Here is an 18808-nt window from a genome sequence, read left to right on the forward strand (position 1 = left end):
CAACATAAAGTATGTTCATCACCTATGATGTAATTTTATAAGATGGAATTCTATAGGAACAAGGATCTCTTTAGCAAATTACTGTTATGAAAATAAAGGATTATTCTAGACTGAAAGACTTGAGGGACATAACAACCAGATGCAATGCCCAGTCATAGATAAAATCCTACTTTGTACAATAGGTAGTAAAAGACATTTTTAGGACAACTGGGGACATGTGAATATAGACTGGTTGATAGACAATATCAAGAAATTACTATTAGATATGGAATTACATGACATCTGTAATCTACTTTAGAATTTTTTTGTATTTTTTTAATTAAAAAAATGAAAACATTTACTCACAAGAATAGGGATAACAGGAAAGTAAGAGCACCAAAATTGTAAGACCTGGAAAATGGGTAGATCAATGTTAACTGAATAGACCAAGGCCAAATCTAAGGATGGTAGTAAGAAAAACCTAAGAGGTCATCAATTTACATCATATAATATTCAGAGGGCTCAAGGGTTTATACCAGTTAACCCTGGAAGTAGGGATGAAAGTAGGAGGAATGACTGTGTAAGAAGCAGTTAGATGCGAAGGTCACCCTTCCCTCCCCCCGCCCCCCCAACTCCATGCCATTAGAGGACTGCTCTCTAGACAAACACAAATGACTGAAAGTTTATTCTCTGATGAAGTAAAACACAGAATCTCTGGATGGGATTTACCTGAAAGGTGGAAGGCAGAGAATTAAATGAACATATACGCACTGAATGCTGAGACCGGCAGCAATTAGCCCCCAGCCAGCCCCTTACCCCTATGCAGTTGACTATTCTCTGGGGAATCATATCAGCTGAAAAGACTCCAAGGTTCCTAACTCTGGTTGTTCCTCAACAAATGGTCCAGACTTTGGCAAAGGTCACAGTTAACAAAGTCCTAACTAGGTTCTCAGAGCTTCCAAGGGATAATTTTTAATTCTTAACTTATAATCATGAGCAGATTACCAGATAGCCAAGGAAGGCCTCTAACACAATGGTTCTCAACATTGCATGTACACAAAAATCACTTAGGAATCTTTTTAAAATATTGGTGCCTGGGTCCCAAATCCTATTCAACTGTTGTGTGGTGGGCATCAGCACTGGCATGTTTTTAAAGCTCCCGGTGGCATCATAACGTGCAGTGAAGGTTACGAATCACAGCTCTAAAACTGCATCCATGAAAAAAAGAATGGGCTTACATGGATAAACAACCAGAAAACAAAAAGAAACTCTTGGAAATTAAATATATGCTAATAGAACTAAAATAGTCAATGGAAGGCTTGGAAGATTATTAACTGAGAAATCTCCCAGAAAGTACAGCAAAACACACACACAAAAAAGAAAATTATAAGACCAGTCCAGAAATTCCAGGAGAAAAAAAAACAACCCAGGAAAATTGGAGAGGAAGAATACAAAAGATCAATAATAAGTCAGACTCCAACAGCAACACTGGAAACCAGAAAAACAATGCAGTTAAAGTTCATAATAATTATTTCCAACCTAAAAATTCCACACCCGGCCAAACTACCAAACAAATGTGAGCATGGAATGAAGACATTTTTCAGACATGCACAGGCTCACAAACGTCTCATTTTCAGGACACTACTGAAGGAAGTGGTGAGTTTCATTTCTCAAGACTAATGGCCCTGCTCAAGAGTTTGTAAACTTGTTGGGAAGCTGAAGCCGGACTATGACCAAGCTTATCTTCTCCAGGAAGACTTCAACTAAGAGACGATTGGAACTTTCCTTTTCTGCTTTTTAACCAGTTTTAATTTTACATAGCTTTACATACTTTTACATACCTTACATACCTTAATTTTACATACATTCATTATTTTATTATTAATTAAAATAATAAAATATTTTGGGGGAAAATACTTGCATCAGAATACCTTAGTCAATCTGGGACAATATTCAAATATGGAATTATACATATATTGAAATATTGAAATAAAATGATAGGTAAAGTCAAGAGAAATAAACAAAAGAGAAATTGAATCTAGATTTTAAAAATACAACCCATTTCAATTTCAAAAAATCATCCTCCGTAAAAAAAAATAATATCATGGGTGAAGAGGGTCAAAAAGTAAAAATTTCTAGTTATAAAATAAATAAGTCATGGGGATAACGTACAGTGTCGTGACTATAGTAAATAATACTATATGGCATATTTCAAAGTTGCTAAGAAAGTAAATCTCAAAAGGTCTCATCACAAGAAAAAAATATTTTGTAACTATGCATGGTTATAGATGGTAACTAGACTTACTGTGGTCACCAACCCATAGTGTACACAAATATCAAATCACTGTGTTGTACACCTGAAACTAATATAAAGTTATTTCTCAATGTACTTCAATTAAAACAAATTTAAAGAATGTTATAATCATACAACGTTGTAACTAAAATTAAAAACTTCCAGCAACATATCATTTGGTATTACAGTATTATTCACTAACCTCTGATTCATCACCCTTCTCTCTATAAGCAGTAGCAATACTGGTCTGAACAGCCTTAATCCATGCCTGGCGCAGCTTTTCAGAATCTGCCTGAAGCATACAACTTCTAAAAGGAAATAACATTGTTGTCTCAGACACTAAATTAACTCAAAAACAGTTTAAGATTTAACTTTTTTGTCCACTTTGCTATTTAATGATTTTCTAACAAAAGCTAATAATTTCTGTTGAAAGGTCTCATTTTATCTATCTTTAGGACAGAGTATGTTCATGAAGAATTCAAGGTACCAATGAAATAAGTCACCTATTGGAAAGAAATCACCCATTTCTGTACATTAAAAAAAAGCACTTTAAATTTGCCATGTAAACATAACATTTTTTTAATTGGGTAGAAATATGAAAAGATAGTTATCAAAAAAATTGATCTGATATATGACTACTTCAGTTTATCAACTATGACAGTTGAAAGTGTGCACATCGCCACATCAATAATCTTTATGGAATTTAAAGAATATGACACCAGAAAGAAATGAAATATCTGACTCTAATATGTGTATAATCATTAATTAATGAAATTTATTTTTAAAACACTTTCTTCCTCTTTAGCACAGATCGTCACAGTGAGACACTAATCTTACTCTACTGTGGGAAGTTCTTTCAGAGAAACTATAGAAACAAAAAAGCAACTCTCAAATTCTTTAGAACCACTCACTTTGTCGGCGAGACCACCTCAAAGCAGAATCTTCGTTCTATGTCTTCACAATGTTTCACTGTGCAGAGCCTCAGATCTTCCACTACCACGGTAGGGTTATCCTACAGGAAGGAAACAGAACGCCCATATTTATTAATCCAGGTTTTAAATACTACTACCAATAATAATATACTTAAAAATAGTACTTGGAATAAATGGTCAATTTTTAAAGATTTATATTTTACCTTATTTTAGATTAGAGATAGGAGTTAGCAACATAGATATAACTATATAGGTAATTCTGCTCTGTTAATAATTTTATCTGCCTCATAAAATTTCTGTATAAGGATTAAATGAAATAATTTAAACTTAGTCCAACATCTGGTAATTAATTAGTAGAGATGCTCAATAAATGTTAGCTTCCTGTTAATTTTCTTCCATATCCATTACGCTCTTGGTCCCTCCTCACATATAAATAAAAGCTACTTTCCTCCAAAAAAGAAGCCTTTAATGAGTCAAATTTTAAATAACTGAAAAAAAAGAAGCCTATATATCCTTCTAAAATACCTTAAGAAAATGAGAAAGGTTTTATCATTTTCTAGTACTTAATAAAAATATAAACTCAAAACCAAGTTTATACGAGTAGACGAAATCATGAAGTAATTAGTTAGAATAAAGGACTTATGTGGAAAAAACCTGCAACTACAGAACATAGCAAGTACAATTTTATGTTGTGTCATCTCAAGAATAAAGTGAATATTTGAAATTTACAGTTGAGGATATCATTCACAAAGTCTAATTAGGAAAAAATCAACTCATCAACTAACTAATGGTTCTTCTTTCCTAATTATTTTTCACATTCTCAAGTCACATATAATCTCAATATGCCTTTCCAATAAAAACTCTTCACCTTTAAAACAAGGTTCAGGAAAACGAATATATAAAAACAACATTAATAAATTTAGAGGTTTCTATTTAAATTACTTCAAGGGTATAATTTTTAATGTCATTTCTAGTCTTTCTATATTATCACCTGTGGCCTTACGGTGATATTTCTTAAAAAGCATCCTTTTCTATAGCCTCAAAATAGTACTGTAGAATGGTACTGTTATTTCTGTCACACAGCTAGACAAAGAAACATATAAAGAAAACAGAGTCGTAATCCTGGGACACAGAAAAACCCCTCTCAAAGCTAGGAACTCAGAATTCAGGATTCAAAATCATTCTGCTTCTAAGTATCAAATATTGATACTTTCCACTTTTGAGTCCTCTTATACACACCCAAACATATAATAAACGGTAATTTCACACACATGAGTATTCAGAACCAAAACAGAATTCACTGGGTTTTCACTTAATTACTTAACAAAACACCTACCTTAAACTTTTTCTGATAAACCAACTGATTGTTCTGTATTGAAAACCAGCGTCTAAATAAATACAAAATAGATTAAGTTTTCACTAATATAATTTATTTCAGTTGTTGTCAGAAACAAAATATTTGGAAAAGCACTAGAAAATCAACTTATGGTAATTATGTTTTGAGAAGTACATTGTTTTGCTTTGCTTTATACAGGCTAATGCCAATGAGATAATACCAAAAGTAAAGAACAATTTTAAAACAATTGTAAGATCACAGATTAGGAAAATAAAATTACTGTGTTTTCATTCATTTTAAGTCAGAAATTTAAATCCTAACAAAAGCTATTATCTTTTATGCTATCACCAAATAACTGTTTTAAAGTAAAAATTTAGTTTTTTTGAGATTCCTCAAAAATAACCAAAATCTTTTCCCCAAAATAATTACTTTTATTATAAAGCAGAAATAAATTTATATTGTAAATCAGATGATCCATTTGTACAGAGTAAAACACTGCAATAAATGTGCTTTGTTTTCAACCTTTTTGCAGCTAATTCAGCAAGCATTTGATTTGTTAAGCAAAACTGAAAATTAAATCATCATTTTACAACTGCTATCAAACAGGAGATAATCGCCAATTCATTTGGACTTATTTTCATGGAAAATATTTCTAGGCGGAATAATCCAAGTTATTACTAAAAACGATGCATCCAACGATTTATATTGTTCTGCTCAGTATTGTAAATTATTAAGCAAACAATTGACTTACAATCTTCTTTAGAAGAAAAATCTAAGTTACATATGGCATATTTACGAATTCTAATTTATTAAAACAATAAAAAGACCTAAAGACAAAAAAAAAAAAATCACAGCCAAAAGCCATTCATAAAAGGAAGCAAAAATTCTCATCAAGCATGAAAGGTAAAACAATATTTAATTTTAAGTCATTACATTAAAATTAGTTTCATGTAAGATGATTTCTATTGTAAACATTAGTTATTAATCTATTAGCAGATATTCTACCTTTTCATTGTCACTAATACAAAGCACTAGAAATTGTATTTAAACATATTTAAAATTTCTATTTTCAAAAATTAAGTTAATTTTCCAAAGCTGGGAAAATGATTAGATGCTTTTCTATTTTTAGGGAGACAGATTGTTAGGTTTTCTTGCTACTTAAAAAGGTATCACCTTTACCATTAAAATAGAGATTTGTTAAAGCAGCATCTAGATAAAACCAAGTGGATCGCCTCTAAATGCAAATCATCAAGAGGCAGGCTAGAAAAGGAAGAACTTCTGGGTTTCTTTTCTTTGGGACACACGGTTGGTTAGAAATGTTAAAGGAAATACCTATGAACAAGATGATGCAGCCCTGCCACATGGGATGACATGCAATGGAAACCATCTCTGATACTGATGAAAGTGTTTTGCAAAAAATCATTTGAGGTAGGATGAACTATATTAATAAAAATTATTATGTTTTATAATATAGTAATCATATTATATATTTTGATGAAAAACTACATAGAGCTTATTGCACAATGGAAAAACACCCATACAACCATGTATGTAAACTTTTCATGCTTCTGAGGTCTTCAAAAATTAAATTCCTTTTGACCTGTTGCATTATAGAATCATAACCCCTAAAAATAGTTAACAAAATACTAATCAGAGACCATTTCCTCTGATTAACTTTACGTATCATATATGATCATATGTATTTCTGAAACCCAGTTTCCCTGCCATCTATCTGCTTCTGGTAACTTTCTCACATCATCAGGTTTTGTATACTCAGGAAAGACACCATAAATTCATCTTAATTTGTCAACACCTCCTAAGGAATAAAATCATAAAGTACCCTAGGTAGAAAAAAATTTTCAGTTACTAAGATCTATGTACATCTTAAGACACTATCTCCCCTCCGCTGCCATTAAAAAAAAAAAAAAAGAAAGATAACTATACACATTTACACTGATCACGACTTTAATCAGGAAAGTAAAATGGAATATAATTTTTAATTGCTCCTACAGAAAAACCCTAGTTATTTATTAACATTCTAATAAATGCAAAAATGAGACAGTTCATAGCCTATGGAATACAGGAAAATTACTTAACATTTTAAGCTCATGCTACCTGTAATTTGAAGATACTTAAAAAGGTAATTAAAAAAAACAAGCATTGTTTTTTTGGAATGTTGGAAAGCATTGTACTGACAAGTACACTACATTCTACAAGATTCAGAAGCTACCACAAAGCCAAAATATGAGTGTTTTAAAAAGAAAAATTCCTTGGTTCTTTAAGAAAAATAAAACATTACTTTATATTTCTCTCGAATTGAAATAATTCAATATAATAAAGATTTGAGACCAAAATATTATATTCAGAAACAATTTAAATATTATTAAATTTTAAAAACCAATGAGAGCTTTCCAGATGTCAAAATGGGGGGAAGAAGGGGCATTATTAAATACATAAATCAAGTATCCTTTACCCTGTTTGATCACCATTCCCCAAAACTACACATGAAATCAAGAACATGAGTAAAAGTCAAATTTCTAAATCGGTAGAAGCTGTATCGCTAAAACTATACACATTCATATAGGTTCCAAATAGATGAATGTTTAACAAAATTAGAAATTTGAACATGTATGCTCCTTTATTTCAAATTCAATTTAATTTTTCACAAGGAAAACAACCAAAATGGTAAAAACAAAACGAAAAAAATCTAGTAACTGAGAGTGTTTCCTTTCAACATAACTAATAAGGTTATTACCAAAAGTACTAATTCCTAGTTACTGTTGAAATTTTTGAAAAGCGCTTACTGTCTTATTTCCCTTTTTAAAAAAAGATACAAAGGTATTCATATTTCTCAATGTCTATCTTCTTTGAGTAACTATAAATTCATCAAATGTTCTTTTCCAGATTAAAATAAATTGAGGGGGGTAGCCAGTTAGCTCAGTTGGTTAGAGTGTGGTGCTAATAACAAACACCAAGGTTGCAGATTCAATCCCTGCATGGGCCACTGTGAGCTGCACCCTCCATAAAAAAAAATAAATAAATAAAAAAATAAAAGAAGTAAATTAAGGAGATGGGCAATGAAAAGGTAGAATTGAATTCCTCAAATAAGATGTTTATTTTTTTTTCCAATTTAAAACATAAGAGACTTTATATCCATTGCAAGTAATCCAAATGAAATGCAGATTAATTATGAGCTTTCTCGTGCCAAAGAGGAAACTGGAGTAAGGTAGGAGTGAGGGGAAGAAAGCCATTTGGTACCTGATATGATCGGGCTTTTTCCTGTCATGTGAAAAAATGGGGCAGGATTAAAACATAAGGGAAAGGAGGTAAAAGAATGAAAACGCAAATGTGCAAAATAAGCAAAAGACTAGCATGATATGAAAATAAAGCAAGAATTAAAGGAACAGCTTAAGCTTATAACCTAACAAAATAGTCAAAAATATCTGTTGCATTTTGTTCACATATTATACATATATGCATTTGTACAATTAATTCAAACTCTTAGGAATCTGAAATGCAAATATTTCAGAATTACTCAAAATTTTTCTTCAAGTAGCATGGTATAGAAAGTTCTGGTAGGACTTAGCACAATTGGGCATACCTCTATCATCTGTCTGTATCATTATAGGTATTAAATATAGATAGTACACTTCCTTCCCATCTTAATAATCTGTCCCTTATATATCATTACAGATATAGCTATATAAACCTGAGACAAATAAAAACTTTTCATAAGGAAAGTGAGATCACTAATTAAGAATTAAAAATATTATAAAATATTATCAGCAAAATAAACCTCGCTCCTACCTGCTCATCCCCTTTACATTAAATGATAGCAGAGACTCTAAGGCCACAAATAAATAGAGTTCATCTTTAATCTATGTATACACTTCTTTTTTGAAAACAAAGAGCCAATAAAAATAAAAATTTATACCTGTACTAGCAGCATATAAAATACTTTGCTCTAAGAAATTGTGTAATACATTTTTCACTTTCAGCTATTTTCTAGTTCAACAAAGACTGAGCATAGCACATAATTATTTAGCTTCTTTATTACTTTTACTAGTTTATTACTAAATAATGTTAATATTCAATTATTTTTCTTATTTATTCATCTTTCCTAAATTTACTATGAAAAGCAAAAAGAAATAAAGGTATTAGTAATCCATCTAGCACTGATTTGAGCCTGACGTGAAGCTGCCACACTGAGAGAACAGCCTGATAAGGAAATATTACTTTGGTAGACCTCACGTCTTCAGAAAAATATGTATTAGAGACATACAAAAATCTTGAGATATCAAAAACTAGAAATCTGAAACTAACCAAAAATAAGTTCAACAATTCACATAAGAAATAAAACATTTCACTCCTTATGCTACTTCAATCACATCACACACAATATGATCTTTTCAGTTAAATTTCAAATTACAGAATAATACTTTCAGGATTAGGTTTTAAAACTACCAGAAATTCCCAGTCAAATTCACATTTCCCTAAGTAAGGAGGTCTTTTTAAAAAGTTGATCATGAAAATTATTTTACCACTATTCCGTAAAATTATAGATAATGGCAAATTTGTCATCATGATTGGTGCCTCACGGTGACTATGACAAAAAAAAAAAAAAAAAGTTCCCTAAAACTAACCCACAAGCAATCTGGAAAAAAAAACAGAACGGGGGCATCGCTTCTCGGCCTTTTGGCTAAGATCAAGTGAAGAACGGTGGGCAGAAAAATCTTTGTCTGTATAGCTGGATTCCTGGATTTTTAAAGTTAAGGCACAAATATCACAGATACACAGTCTTTTATTCAGAGGCTAGTAGAATGTATTAAATAAATCAAGCTGGTAGAGAACTAATTAGAGAAGTAGGTTAGACACTAAAGTACTATATAGGCAAAGGAAAATTATTTGCAAGTATTTCCTGAGATTAGATTTTTAATAAACTTCATATAAGAAATTTCAATATATTCTAAATTTTTAAAATTGGAAAGCAGAAGAAAATTCTAAGTAACATTTAATAGGTTACTCTTTTTTTCCCTCTCCATTTTATAATTACTGATCCATAACCTAGAAAATATTCAAGATTTCTGTTAACAAGATTTTGACTTTTTTGTTTGTGAGTTTTATATAATGCTTATATGCTCTATTTCTACAAGTCTCCTTTTTACTAGTGTTTCCATGTTTTACATGTTTTTTAAAAGCACATGAAAATGAAATTAATTTGCTATCCATAATTTTCCCTAATAATGTAAATGGACTAAGAAGAATTTTTAAAATAGTTTTTATGCTATTTTTAATAGGGGAAGTTGTATTTTGTGTTATCAAAATATAGTTTTGAATTTCTGTATTAAGTAAAAACAAAATGTTAGGTTTTACACTTCAATTTTGTCACAAGCCAGCTGTGTGACCTTGAATGAGCAACCATCTCTCTCCACCTCCATTTCTTAACTAAAAATTAGGATGCTGAACTACAGTCTATGATTCCACTCAGTAACTGTCATCCTACTACATATAGAGGGCATTTCCTTTATAAAGCAGCCTCATTTGTAAATCTATTGTCTTTTCCACTTTGCAAATGGTAGGTAATATGTCTATATCTGAGAATTTAAGTTATTCCCTACTTGATTTTAGTTACATTTTAATATCTATGGCAAGTAATAGAATTCATGAAACAAATAATACAAAATAAAAAGGTCCATGCTTAAATCAATCCATTTTCTTCTATCATCCTAAATGGCAATGCAGTTTTCCACTAACACTTACTGTGCTTCATTTTGAAGTCTGAGATCATTTCTCACTGGAGTGTCCAAAGAAGTTCATTTTGTTTCTTCTTAACACAATGGTATAGTTTCTATGGATTTATTCTATTTTCACTGTGTTAAACTTTAAGTAGGCTGTTTTGAAATCTGAAGGTTAAAATTCAATTCTAACATTACCTCATGAAACTATATTGGTTGAGATATCTTTATTATAAAAATTTGATAATCACACTATTTTTTATTTTAATTTCCTACTCCGGCTATTGGAAAGTTGACAGAAAAGGCTTAAAGGACTACTGTCTTAATTTTAACAGCTTAAAAAACAGAGTTTTAATTTTTCTTTTTCTTTTTATAATAGTTAGAAATATTATTTCTCACTAGACCATCTTAATTGGTCCTTCTATAGTCATATATTATTTTTAAAGTTCTACATTATTCAAAGAGGTTTTATATCATATATAATCATTATTCTTTCCATTTTATATTCATTCTCAGGTAAAGAAACATTATTTCAAATAAAACACATCACGTACCATTTAAACATTTAGAAGTATCAAATTCTAAAGAAATACTGAATAAATCATTGACATTTGAAAATATCAGTGAATGTTTTTTCTATATGACCTCATCACGAATAAATCAAAATAAATGCAGTAGGAACCCATTTCAATATATTGAATATTCAAGCATAATCATTTCCATTTAAACAAAAATGTATACTAAACTTACCAAGAAAATTCTACTTATTTGGCTAATGTACATTTTTTAAAATCTTCTCTATCATTAAGTGTATCATATCCTGTTCAAGTAGCAAAAAATATATATAGATTCAACCAACAATAGTAAATCAATTAACCAGAACCCAATACTCTCAATTATTACAAAAGTGTTCTACTTTTATTTTTTGCAAAAAAGAGGCACCCTTGAATAAAAGAACAATCAATGCCATTCAGAAGGATGATCCTGAGACAACCTAATCTTCTAATTTATGCTTAATGTCTGAAGTTATTCTACTTTATTATATTAATACATGGGAAAATACAATAAAGTATTTTATACATTCATTTACTGGATTAATATTTTATAAAAATAAATTCAGCAAACAATATTCAGAGTTTTTGGTAGCTATCAAGTTTAGAATAAAGGAGCATCAGCTGCTACACACACTTCACGTAAGAACAATCGTATTTCTTAAAACTTCTATTAAAGTTGTTGCAAAGATCAAAAGATCAGCATCACCTAGCTTAAAATTCGTAAGTAAATACTAAGTAAAAATGTACATAAACAGCATATAGAGGAGGAAAACAAACGGGGAAAAAGCTCACTTGGCCTATTTACCCATTATATTCAATACATAATTTATAATCAGATTTATTTCAAAATAAATATAAAAGGTAGCTAACATTCAAATTTTACTTATTATAATGGTCTAGTCCCTACAGACCGAGTATTATAAAAATTCTCCTTGCTTCCTGTTTTAAACTTTGCTTAAATCTTATCATTTAGAATCCGTGTTGTCATTTTTCACTTGCTTCTTAGGTTCCCCTTTCTTAGAAGGGCATCTTATCTTCAATGGACCGGGTTCAGGAAAATTACTATGGACTGTCAATTTAAAGAATTATGAAGGAAAGAGTTGCCAAATCACAGTAAAAGCCAGAAAATTGAGAATATGGAAAGACTAAGACTAGTATTTGAAATATATTACCTGTTCCAAGTTTTGAAAGCATTGCTGGCTCGTTTGAACAGATATCCTTCCATAACAATGCCATTTGCAGCATCTACATTATATTCTAACTTAGAATCATCACTGGAGAAATCCTAGACAAAATGACACATAAAAAAGTTCATATGATTTGACTAAGTTCCCTAGACAACATATTTATCCTACAGAAACAGCTCAACTGGTAGAAAAGCTTTATATTAAGATAGTTATTATCAACCATAGCCACAAAAAGGGGGAGACCTAACTGTTCGATAATAGAAAAATGTTTCAACATATTAAAGTATTTCAATTCAGTGGACTATTATGCAATAATTATTATCATGATGATATAAAACACAGATGATTATATAAAAAATACTCTAAAAGAGAAAACAAAATATAAATTGTATATACACTGTGATTAAAACTACAAAATAATATGTATACAAATAGACAGAGAACAACTAAATATTATATAGGGTGTTACGTTTAAAATGTTTTCATATTTTCCCAACATTTTATGGTGATATGTATGCCAACAAAAAAGGGAATATGGATATATTTAATTGGGATTATTTAAATTTACCACTATTTTCTAAATATATTAATATTATAGTAGTTTTTCAAGCTGATAGGAGTAATAACCCCACTATTTGGGAGTTTAGAAATAAGACAAAGGCATTTTTTTCCTAAAATAAAATTTAGTTTTGCAAAGAACCACAGTTTGAAGTGGGTATGCTGAGCTCACTTTTTTATGAAGATTACAGAATCACTCATGATCTTCTTCTACCATTCTAATCTTCACTTGAATGCAATTCAAACTCAATTTTCTTCCAAGGATTCACGAACTTTTCAAATCAGAAATCCTATATTTAAAATATCTCCTGATGAACTTCCACAGTAATTTGAACAAAACTGCAAGATGGCTGTTATCCTCAAATTTAAAACTTTAAAAATCAGTCTCAGAACTTTCAAAATTACTTCTGTGATCGAAATTAAAATGCTGTCCTAATAAGGAGTAGTAAACTTTCTGTCTTGAGAAAGATTTTGACAAAGGCTGGATGACCACCTGCAAAGATGGCTGGAATGTATGTGTAGGTCCTGCACTGACGGGGAGGCAGAGTGAGACTCATCTAAGAGCCTTCCAAATCTAAGAGTCTACAAAGATTTTTTAAAAAAGAAAATAGACTAAATTCAAAAGTAAAAGCAAAATCTCTTCTGACGTGTCTCAACATTTAACAATAAAAAGATATGATAATCCAAAATAATCAAATGAAACAGAATCTGTAAATGAATTGCTATATTTCTTCCTACTTTTTTCTTTGGAAAAAAAATCAGGGAAACTTTAATTGCCTCACTTAAAATTTATTTGAAGCTATAATTTATTTATGCAGACAGGAGTAAGTCAGCAAAAGATACAACTGAGTTGGGCCACATCCTAAAGGTTTCATTTGTAACACTGGCAGGTTTTTAATAACCCTGATGCTACTTGAAACATCAAATAAGACTTCCTTGAGAGTGCAGTGCATTATAGAATTCTAATTTTCAACTACATTTCTTGAGATAAATTAACTCTTCTACTTAATTACTACTAATATCAAATTAATATTTTATAGTACATAAAACATGACAGATTACTTGATTTTATACTGAAAGCAACTAATAATGCTGGATATAATATATAACATTTGAATTTAAATATATCGATAAGCCGATGAATTAGAAAGGAATACTCAAAGGCAAAAGATTAAGTGAAAAGTGGAAGCCAAAGAGGTAAGCAGAGCAAGGAAGCCAGCTTTCACCTTAGGGGCATTTGCCTCACCAGGAGAACTTGAAACTTTGGTATGGGGCCCAGGTACCAGAAGGCATGACCAAGGTAGGCCAATGAAGGCAATCTAAGAGAAGCTTTCCCTTTTGCAATTGCAAGCAAATAAGAAGAACCTTAATTACCACTTTGATTCAAGATTATGTTGGAAGTCCTAGCCAGCACGGTAACAAAAAGCAAAGGATTGGAAAGGAGAAAAATGAACTATCATTATTAGCAGATGATATGCCTTCATACACAGAGCATCCACAAGAATTCAGCGATAAATTAGTATTAAAGAAAGTTTAACAAGATTACTGGTCATAAAACCAATACAAAAAATAAATCAACTTTATTCTAATATATAACACAAGTAAACAGGGAAGAAAAAAATTTAAGATAACATTTATAATAACATTTGCATTATAAGTGTCTAGGAATAAATCTAACAAAAGATGTTCAAGAAAGTTATTAAATTTTATGAAGGACATTTAAAAAAACTTAAATGGAAAAATATTTCAAGCTCATGGATTAGAAGATACTGTAAAATAAAGATATCAATTCCCCAAATTGATTCATAGATCCAATGCAATCCCAATCAAAATCCAAAAAGCTATTTTTATGCAACCTGAAAAGCTGCTCCTGAATTTATATGGAAATGCACAATTTAGGCAATTCACTTTTGAAGAAAAGAAGGTAGAAGGCTTTGCTTCGTCAGATATCAACATATACTACAAAGCTAAAATAATTAAGACAGCATAGTATTAGCACAATTAAGGCAAAAAGACCAATGACACAGAATAGAGAGCCTGAAACAGACCTCACATGTATGGAAATGTGATGTATAACAGAGGATAAAACACACAGTAGTAGGGAAAGTACAAATTTTTTAATAACTGATTCTGGATCAACTAGCTACCAATGTGAGAATAAAGGGAAACTGGATCTCTGCCTCACATCATAAACAAAAAATCAATTACAGATGAATTAAAGATCTGAACATAAAAGGCAAATCTATAAAGACTTAGAACATTACACAGGAGATACATCTTCATGATCTTGTGTTGGAAAGAATTTATTAAACAAAACACAAAAAGGAACCACAAACACACACAAAAAAACCCAAAAACCGTAAGACATTAGAAAAACTACGTGAAAATTAAAAACACATATACCCCAAAAGGGAGCTTATATCAGAATATATGAAGAATTTGATCAGCAGTTAGACAATCTGATGGAAAAAAATGGAAAAAAGACTAACAGACATTTCACAAACAGGATATCCAAATGACAACAGACATAGGGGACAGTGCTCAAGCTCATTTGTGACTAAAGCATAGATTAAAACCACAATGAGATTTCAAAATCTACCCACCAAAATTGGCAAAAATTAAAAACTCTCACAAGACAATGAGGTAGCAAGGAGCAATGGGAACTCTCACCAGTGCTGCCTGCTGGGAATGGGATACATTTTAAAAAATAGTTTGCATGAATGTGCACAGTATCATTATTTCTTTAACTTCAATTCTTGAAAATCTAAATAATTACATTAGATGTACTTTCTCTTAATTTTTAGTTAACTGGATCTTTGTTCCTTTTTTTTTTTTTTTTTTTACCTGTAATGCAGCCTTGTGTCAGCATTTAAGGGCAGAAAAAAGGTAAGTATACATAATGAGCACTTTCTTTAAAGGAAAACAGTAATTGATTATTACTTAAAATCAAATAAATTATTTAGATTTAATAATCAACTACACCTTTGAGTTGTATATATAATAGCGAAAGATATTAAAAGACGTGTAACATTCATCAAATAATTTAGTTTAAGCAAATAGTCATGTTTCTACAAATATCAAGGTCTTGTTTTAATTAGAAATGATTGGTTCCAATTTTTAATAACCTTTTCATGGTAATATCATTAAAATAAGTTACCCAACCAAAAGTGATTTAACCATAAGCAAAACAAACCATGGTTAGTCAGGTTAGTCTTGCCTGACTATAGCTAGACACTTCTAATTTAATTTAAGACGGTGTGGTGGACAATCTTCGCTTTTTTAAACAATGTTTCTCTTTGAGTATTAATAACCCATCATCAATAAAATTTTCCTTACTTTTATTACTGATTTCACTTTCATTTTTTTTCACTGGTATGCTCTACATCAGATCTAGTTTACTGGTATTTTAAATGTAAATAAACCATAATAAAAGTTGATTGACCTCGCAACACCACAGGAACAGATTTCTTAAAGCAATGCTAGAAGGCAGCTGTTTCTTTTGTTTTAGAGGAAAGTACAAATGCAGTCCCCGCCACCACAAATTACGCAGCTGAACTTCCCACATTTGGGAAAATTGCAGGGATCAGCACAGCCAGAGTGCGATGGATAAGCCTCACCCTGTCAAAACCACCTTCTTAATCATGGTATCTCCCATGACAGGTAAGTATACAAGACATCTTGTCACATACTTGTATTATCACATGCAATCTCCAATTCTCTTTTATTTTCAGATTACTACATTAAAAAAAAAAAAATCCCTAACTATACAGGATAAAATATTAGGTTGAGTTCCAGGTGTGTCATTTTAAAAGCTTTTAGCACCCAGAAATAAAAACTGGTTGTATATCTAAATTTTCATTTAGAAATACGTTTTTCAAATATCAGTTTAGCTAAGCTTAGGCAAATTAGCAAGAAATGCAAGTGACATTTCAGCATCCCATGAGAGATGGGGAATGTTGCCGTATAGTCACTCCAGCTGGAAAGTCTGGAATACCAAACACACACGCTGATGCTAAGGGTCCTCCTCCACGCCGCCCCCACCGCAGCCCTACCCTCACGCTTTTACAGGCGTTGATTTCCTAACTGAAACTATAAATAGTGTTTTAAATTCTAACGAAGGGCCACTTTTAAGTTAAAGGCCCTAAAAGATTGACATTTTTATCAACTGGTTCAAGAGCACGGCTTCCAAATATTCTGATGTAAAATAATAATAAAATAAATGCCAGAACATCTGAAAACTATTTCACTTTTCACAAAAAAAGGAGGAATTAATCCATATAATTTAACTATTAAAGCACCTCAAAGGATTTGTTCTAACACAATGGTATCTTGCTGAAACCAATAATCAAACAATTGTGTAAAATGGAAGTTAATCTTCTTTGATTTTTCCCCTCAAGTACCTTTTGTTGAATGGTGGAATGTTTTTGCTCCATCTCTCTTTTCTCTTTTGCTGCATCCACAACCAATTGATCCAACTATAAAGGAGGAAAAGGAGAAAATTACACAGACTTTAAAAACAAGTATGCTTATTTTTTAAAATCATATTCCCAATAAGTCAGTCAATTTAAGTTAACTTCAAAAGGCACTTTGGCTACAACTTTAAAGTGGAAGTCTTTTTTTGGGTTCTTTTTTTTCCTAGTATCAAATCCTCTTCTCTTTGAGAAGATCTGTTAACTCCTCTAGGGAAAACATTTCTAAGAACAGTCACAGTTCAAGAAAATGTGACAAGAGGCCTTGTAAAGGGCACAACAGTGATAACACGTTCTCTTCTTGAATTAAAAAAAACTACTCCAGCTTAAGTTACCTGCTGTCCCACTCAGCAATTCTGGTAGTTACAATCAAAGATAGAAAGAAGATACACTGGTGATTTTTTTCCAAAACAGAAAAAAGTAGCAGCTAAGCTAGCACAGGCCCAAGGCCCACTCTCACAAGTTCAACGTAACAAGACTTTCAATCACTCAAGATGCTTCATGTTTTCAAGTTAACTTCCTAATGTTATAATCAAACCTAAAAGGTAGAACAATAATTCACCAGGTAAAAGAAAAAGCTAAAAAATATTAGTGATAATAAGAGACTAGTAATCATTCATAAGACCAGGGTATTAAAAAATCACCCATTTTTAGATTCTTTTTTAAAAGCTCAAAAAACTTATGAAATAATAAACCCATTTCTTTCTTGTTCCTTTCCATCAGAAAAGACAATTTTCCATCAAAAGAAAAGTATCTGATTTCCAGTATTATGACAAAATGTACTGCCTGCTTGAGCTTCTCTTCGCTGGAATAACAAACAAATGGGTTATAAAACACTCCATTATGTGCTTCTGCTGTTCTAGACTGTGATGCATGTCACGTCTTTGAACCCCCACGACCTCTAACTGAGTAATGTATGATCAATGAATAAACAAAAAATGTAAATATCAACAGGATTATGGAAGATAAAGTATTAAACGTCCAAATGTTTTACTTGATATCCTTTAAAAGCTTAATTGAAAAAAGTCTTCTTAAAAAACTGTTTGATCCTTTATTCACTCTGTCACAAATGATGTTTTTTTCTACAGGAGAATAATTCTGGCCACAGAATCTTAGTATCACTGAATAGTAATAAAGAACAAAAAGAAAACACACTGAAACAGAACTATCACTATTATGAAATATTTGATTTAGATCGTAACTATACTACTCCACTTTAGGATCTAATACATACACACCTTAGTGGCATGTAACATTGATTTAATGGGTAATGCTGGCACATGCTGACCTAGGAAAATGTCCTCAATAGTTTTTTTATACTGAATAAGTGGAACAACCATTATACCATGGTTTTACAGCCTTTAATCAAATGGCATATGAATATTATTTATTCATTCAGATTAAAGTACAGTACAAGGCAGCCCTCAAGATTCAAACTAATATTTATAAACTTGAGTGCATGGATTTTCCACATAGTACTGCAAGTAATGGTTTTCTGCCTGTCAAATTGGTAGTCAATTCCTCTGCTGCATCCCAACCCACTGGTATTGCGGCAGAAAGGGGGGGAAATTCCCCTCCCTCTCTGTTGGGGCAGAAGTATAAATAAAAAATTATTTTTCAACTTGGAAGAGGGTTGGGGGAAGTATGAGTTGGGGAGATGTGAAGCCGAGCAGTCTCCTAGATGCTGGCGACTATATCAGGAAGAGAGAGCTTGGAGCACAGCAGGATATGCCCCATGTTTCTATTTGTGTTATATCATGAGTAT

At 31.3% G+C, this 18808-nt stretch overlaps 1 protein-coding gene and 1 non-coding gene across 7 annotated transcripts in view; both read right to left on the reverse strand.

Moving 5' to 3' along the window:
* The window catches only part of ACAP2 (ArfGAP with coiled-coil, ankyrin repeat and PH domains 2), a 132226-nt gene that overhangs the window by 24996 nt on the left and 88422 nt on the right, over positions 1-18808 (reverse strand). For 3 of the 6 annotated variants that reach the window (XR_012495532.1, XM_019723436.2, XM_019723407.2), the window contains exons 9-14: positions 16975-17049; positions 12002-12114; positions 7799-7819; positions 4541-4592; positions 3184-3284; positions 2475-2580 (exon numbers count right to left, since the gene is read on the reverse strand). Coding sequence is in view for 4 of the 6 variants with exons in the window: in XM_019723436.2 (XP_019578995.1) it covers positions 2475-2580; positions 3184-3284; positions 4541-4592; positions 7799-7819; positions 12002-12114; positions 16975-17049 (468 nt within the window). In the remaining 2 variants the exon portion in view is untranslated. The remainder of the gene's footprint in view (positions 1-2474; positions 2581-3183; positions 3285-4540; positions 4593-7798; positions 7820-12001; positions 12115-16974; positions 17050-18808) is intronic. The other 3 variants (XR_012495540.1, XM_019723444.2, XM_019723422.2) reach the window with 1 other exon arrangement.
* On the reverse strand, positions 16081-16242 carry LOC141568096 (U1 spliceosomal RNA). The gene has a single exon (XR_012491106.1). It is a non-coding gene; the product is annotated as a U1 spliceosomal RNA (small nuclear RNA).

The sequence above is a fragment of the Rhinolophus sinicus genome, linkage group LG01, assembly GCF_036562045.2.
Source record: "Rhinolophus sinicus isolate RSC01 linkage group LG01, ASM3656204v1, whole genome shotgun sequence".
NCBI lineage: Eukaryota > Metazoa > Chordata > Mammalia > Chiroptera > Rhinolophidae > Rhinolophus > Rhinolophus sinicus.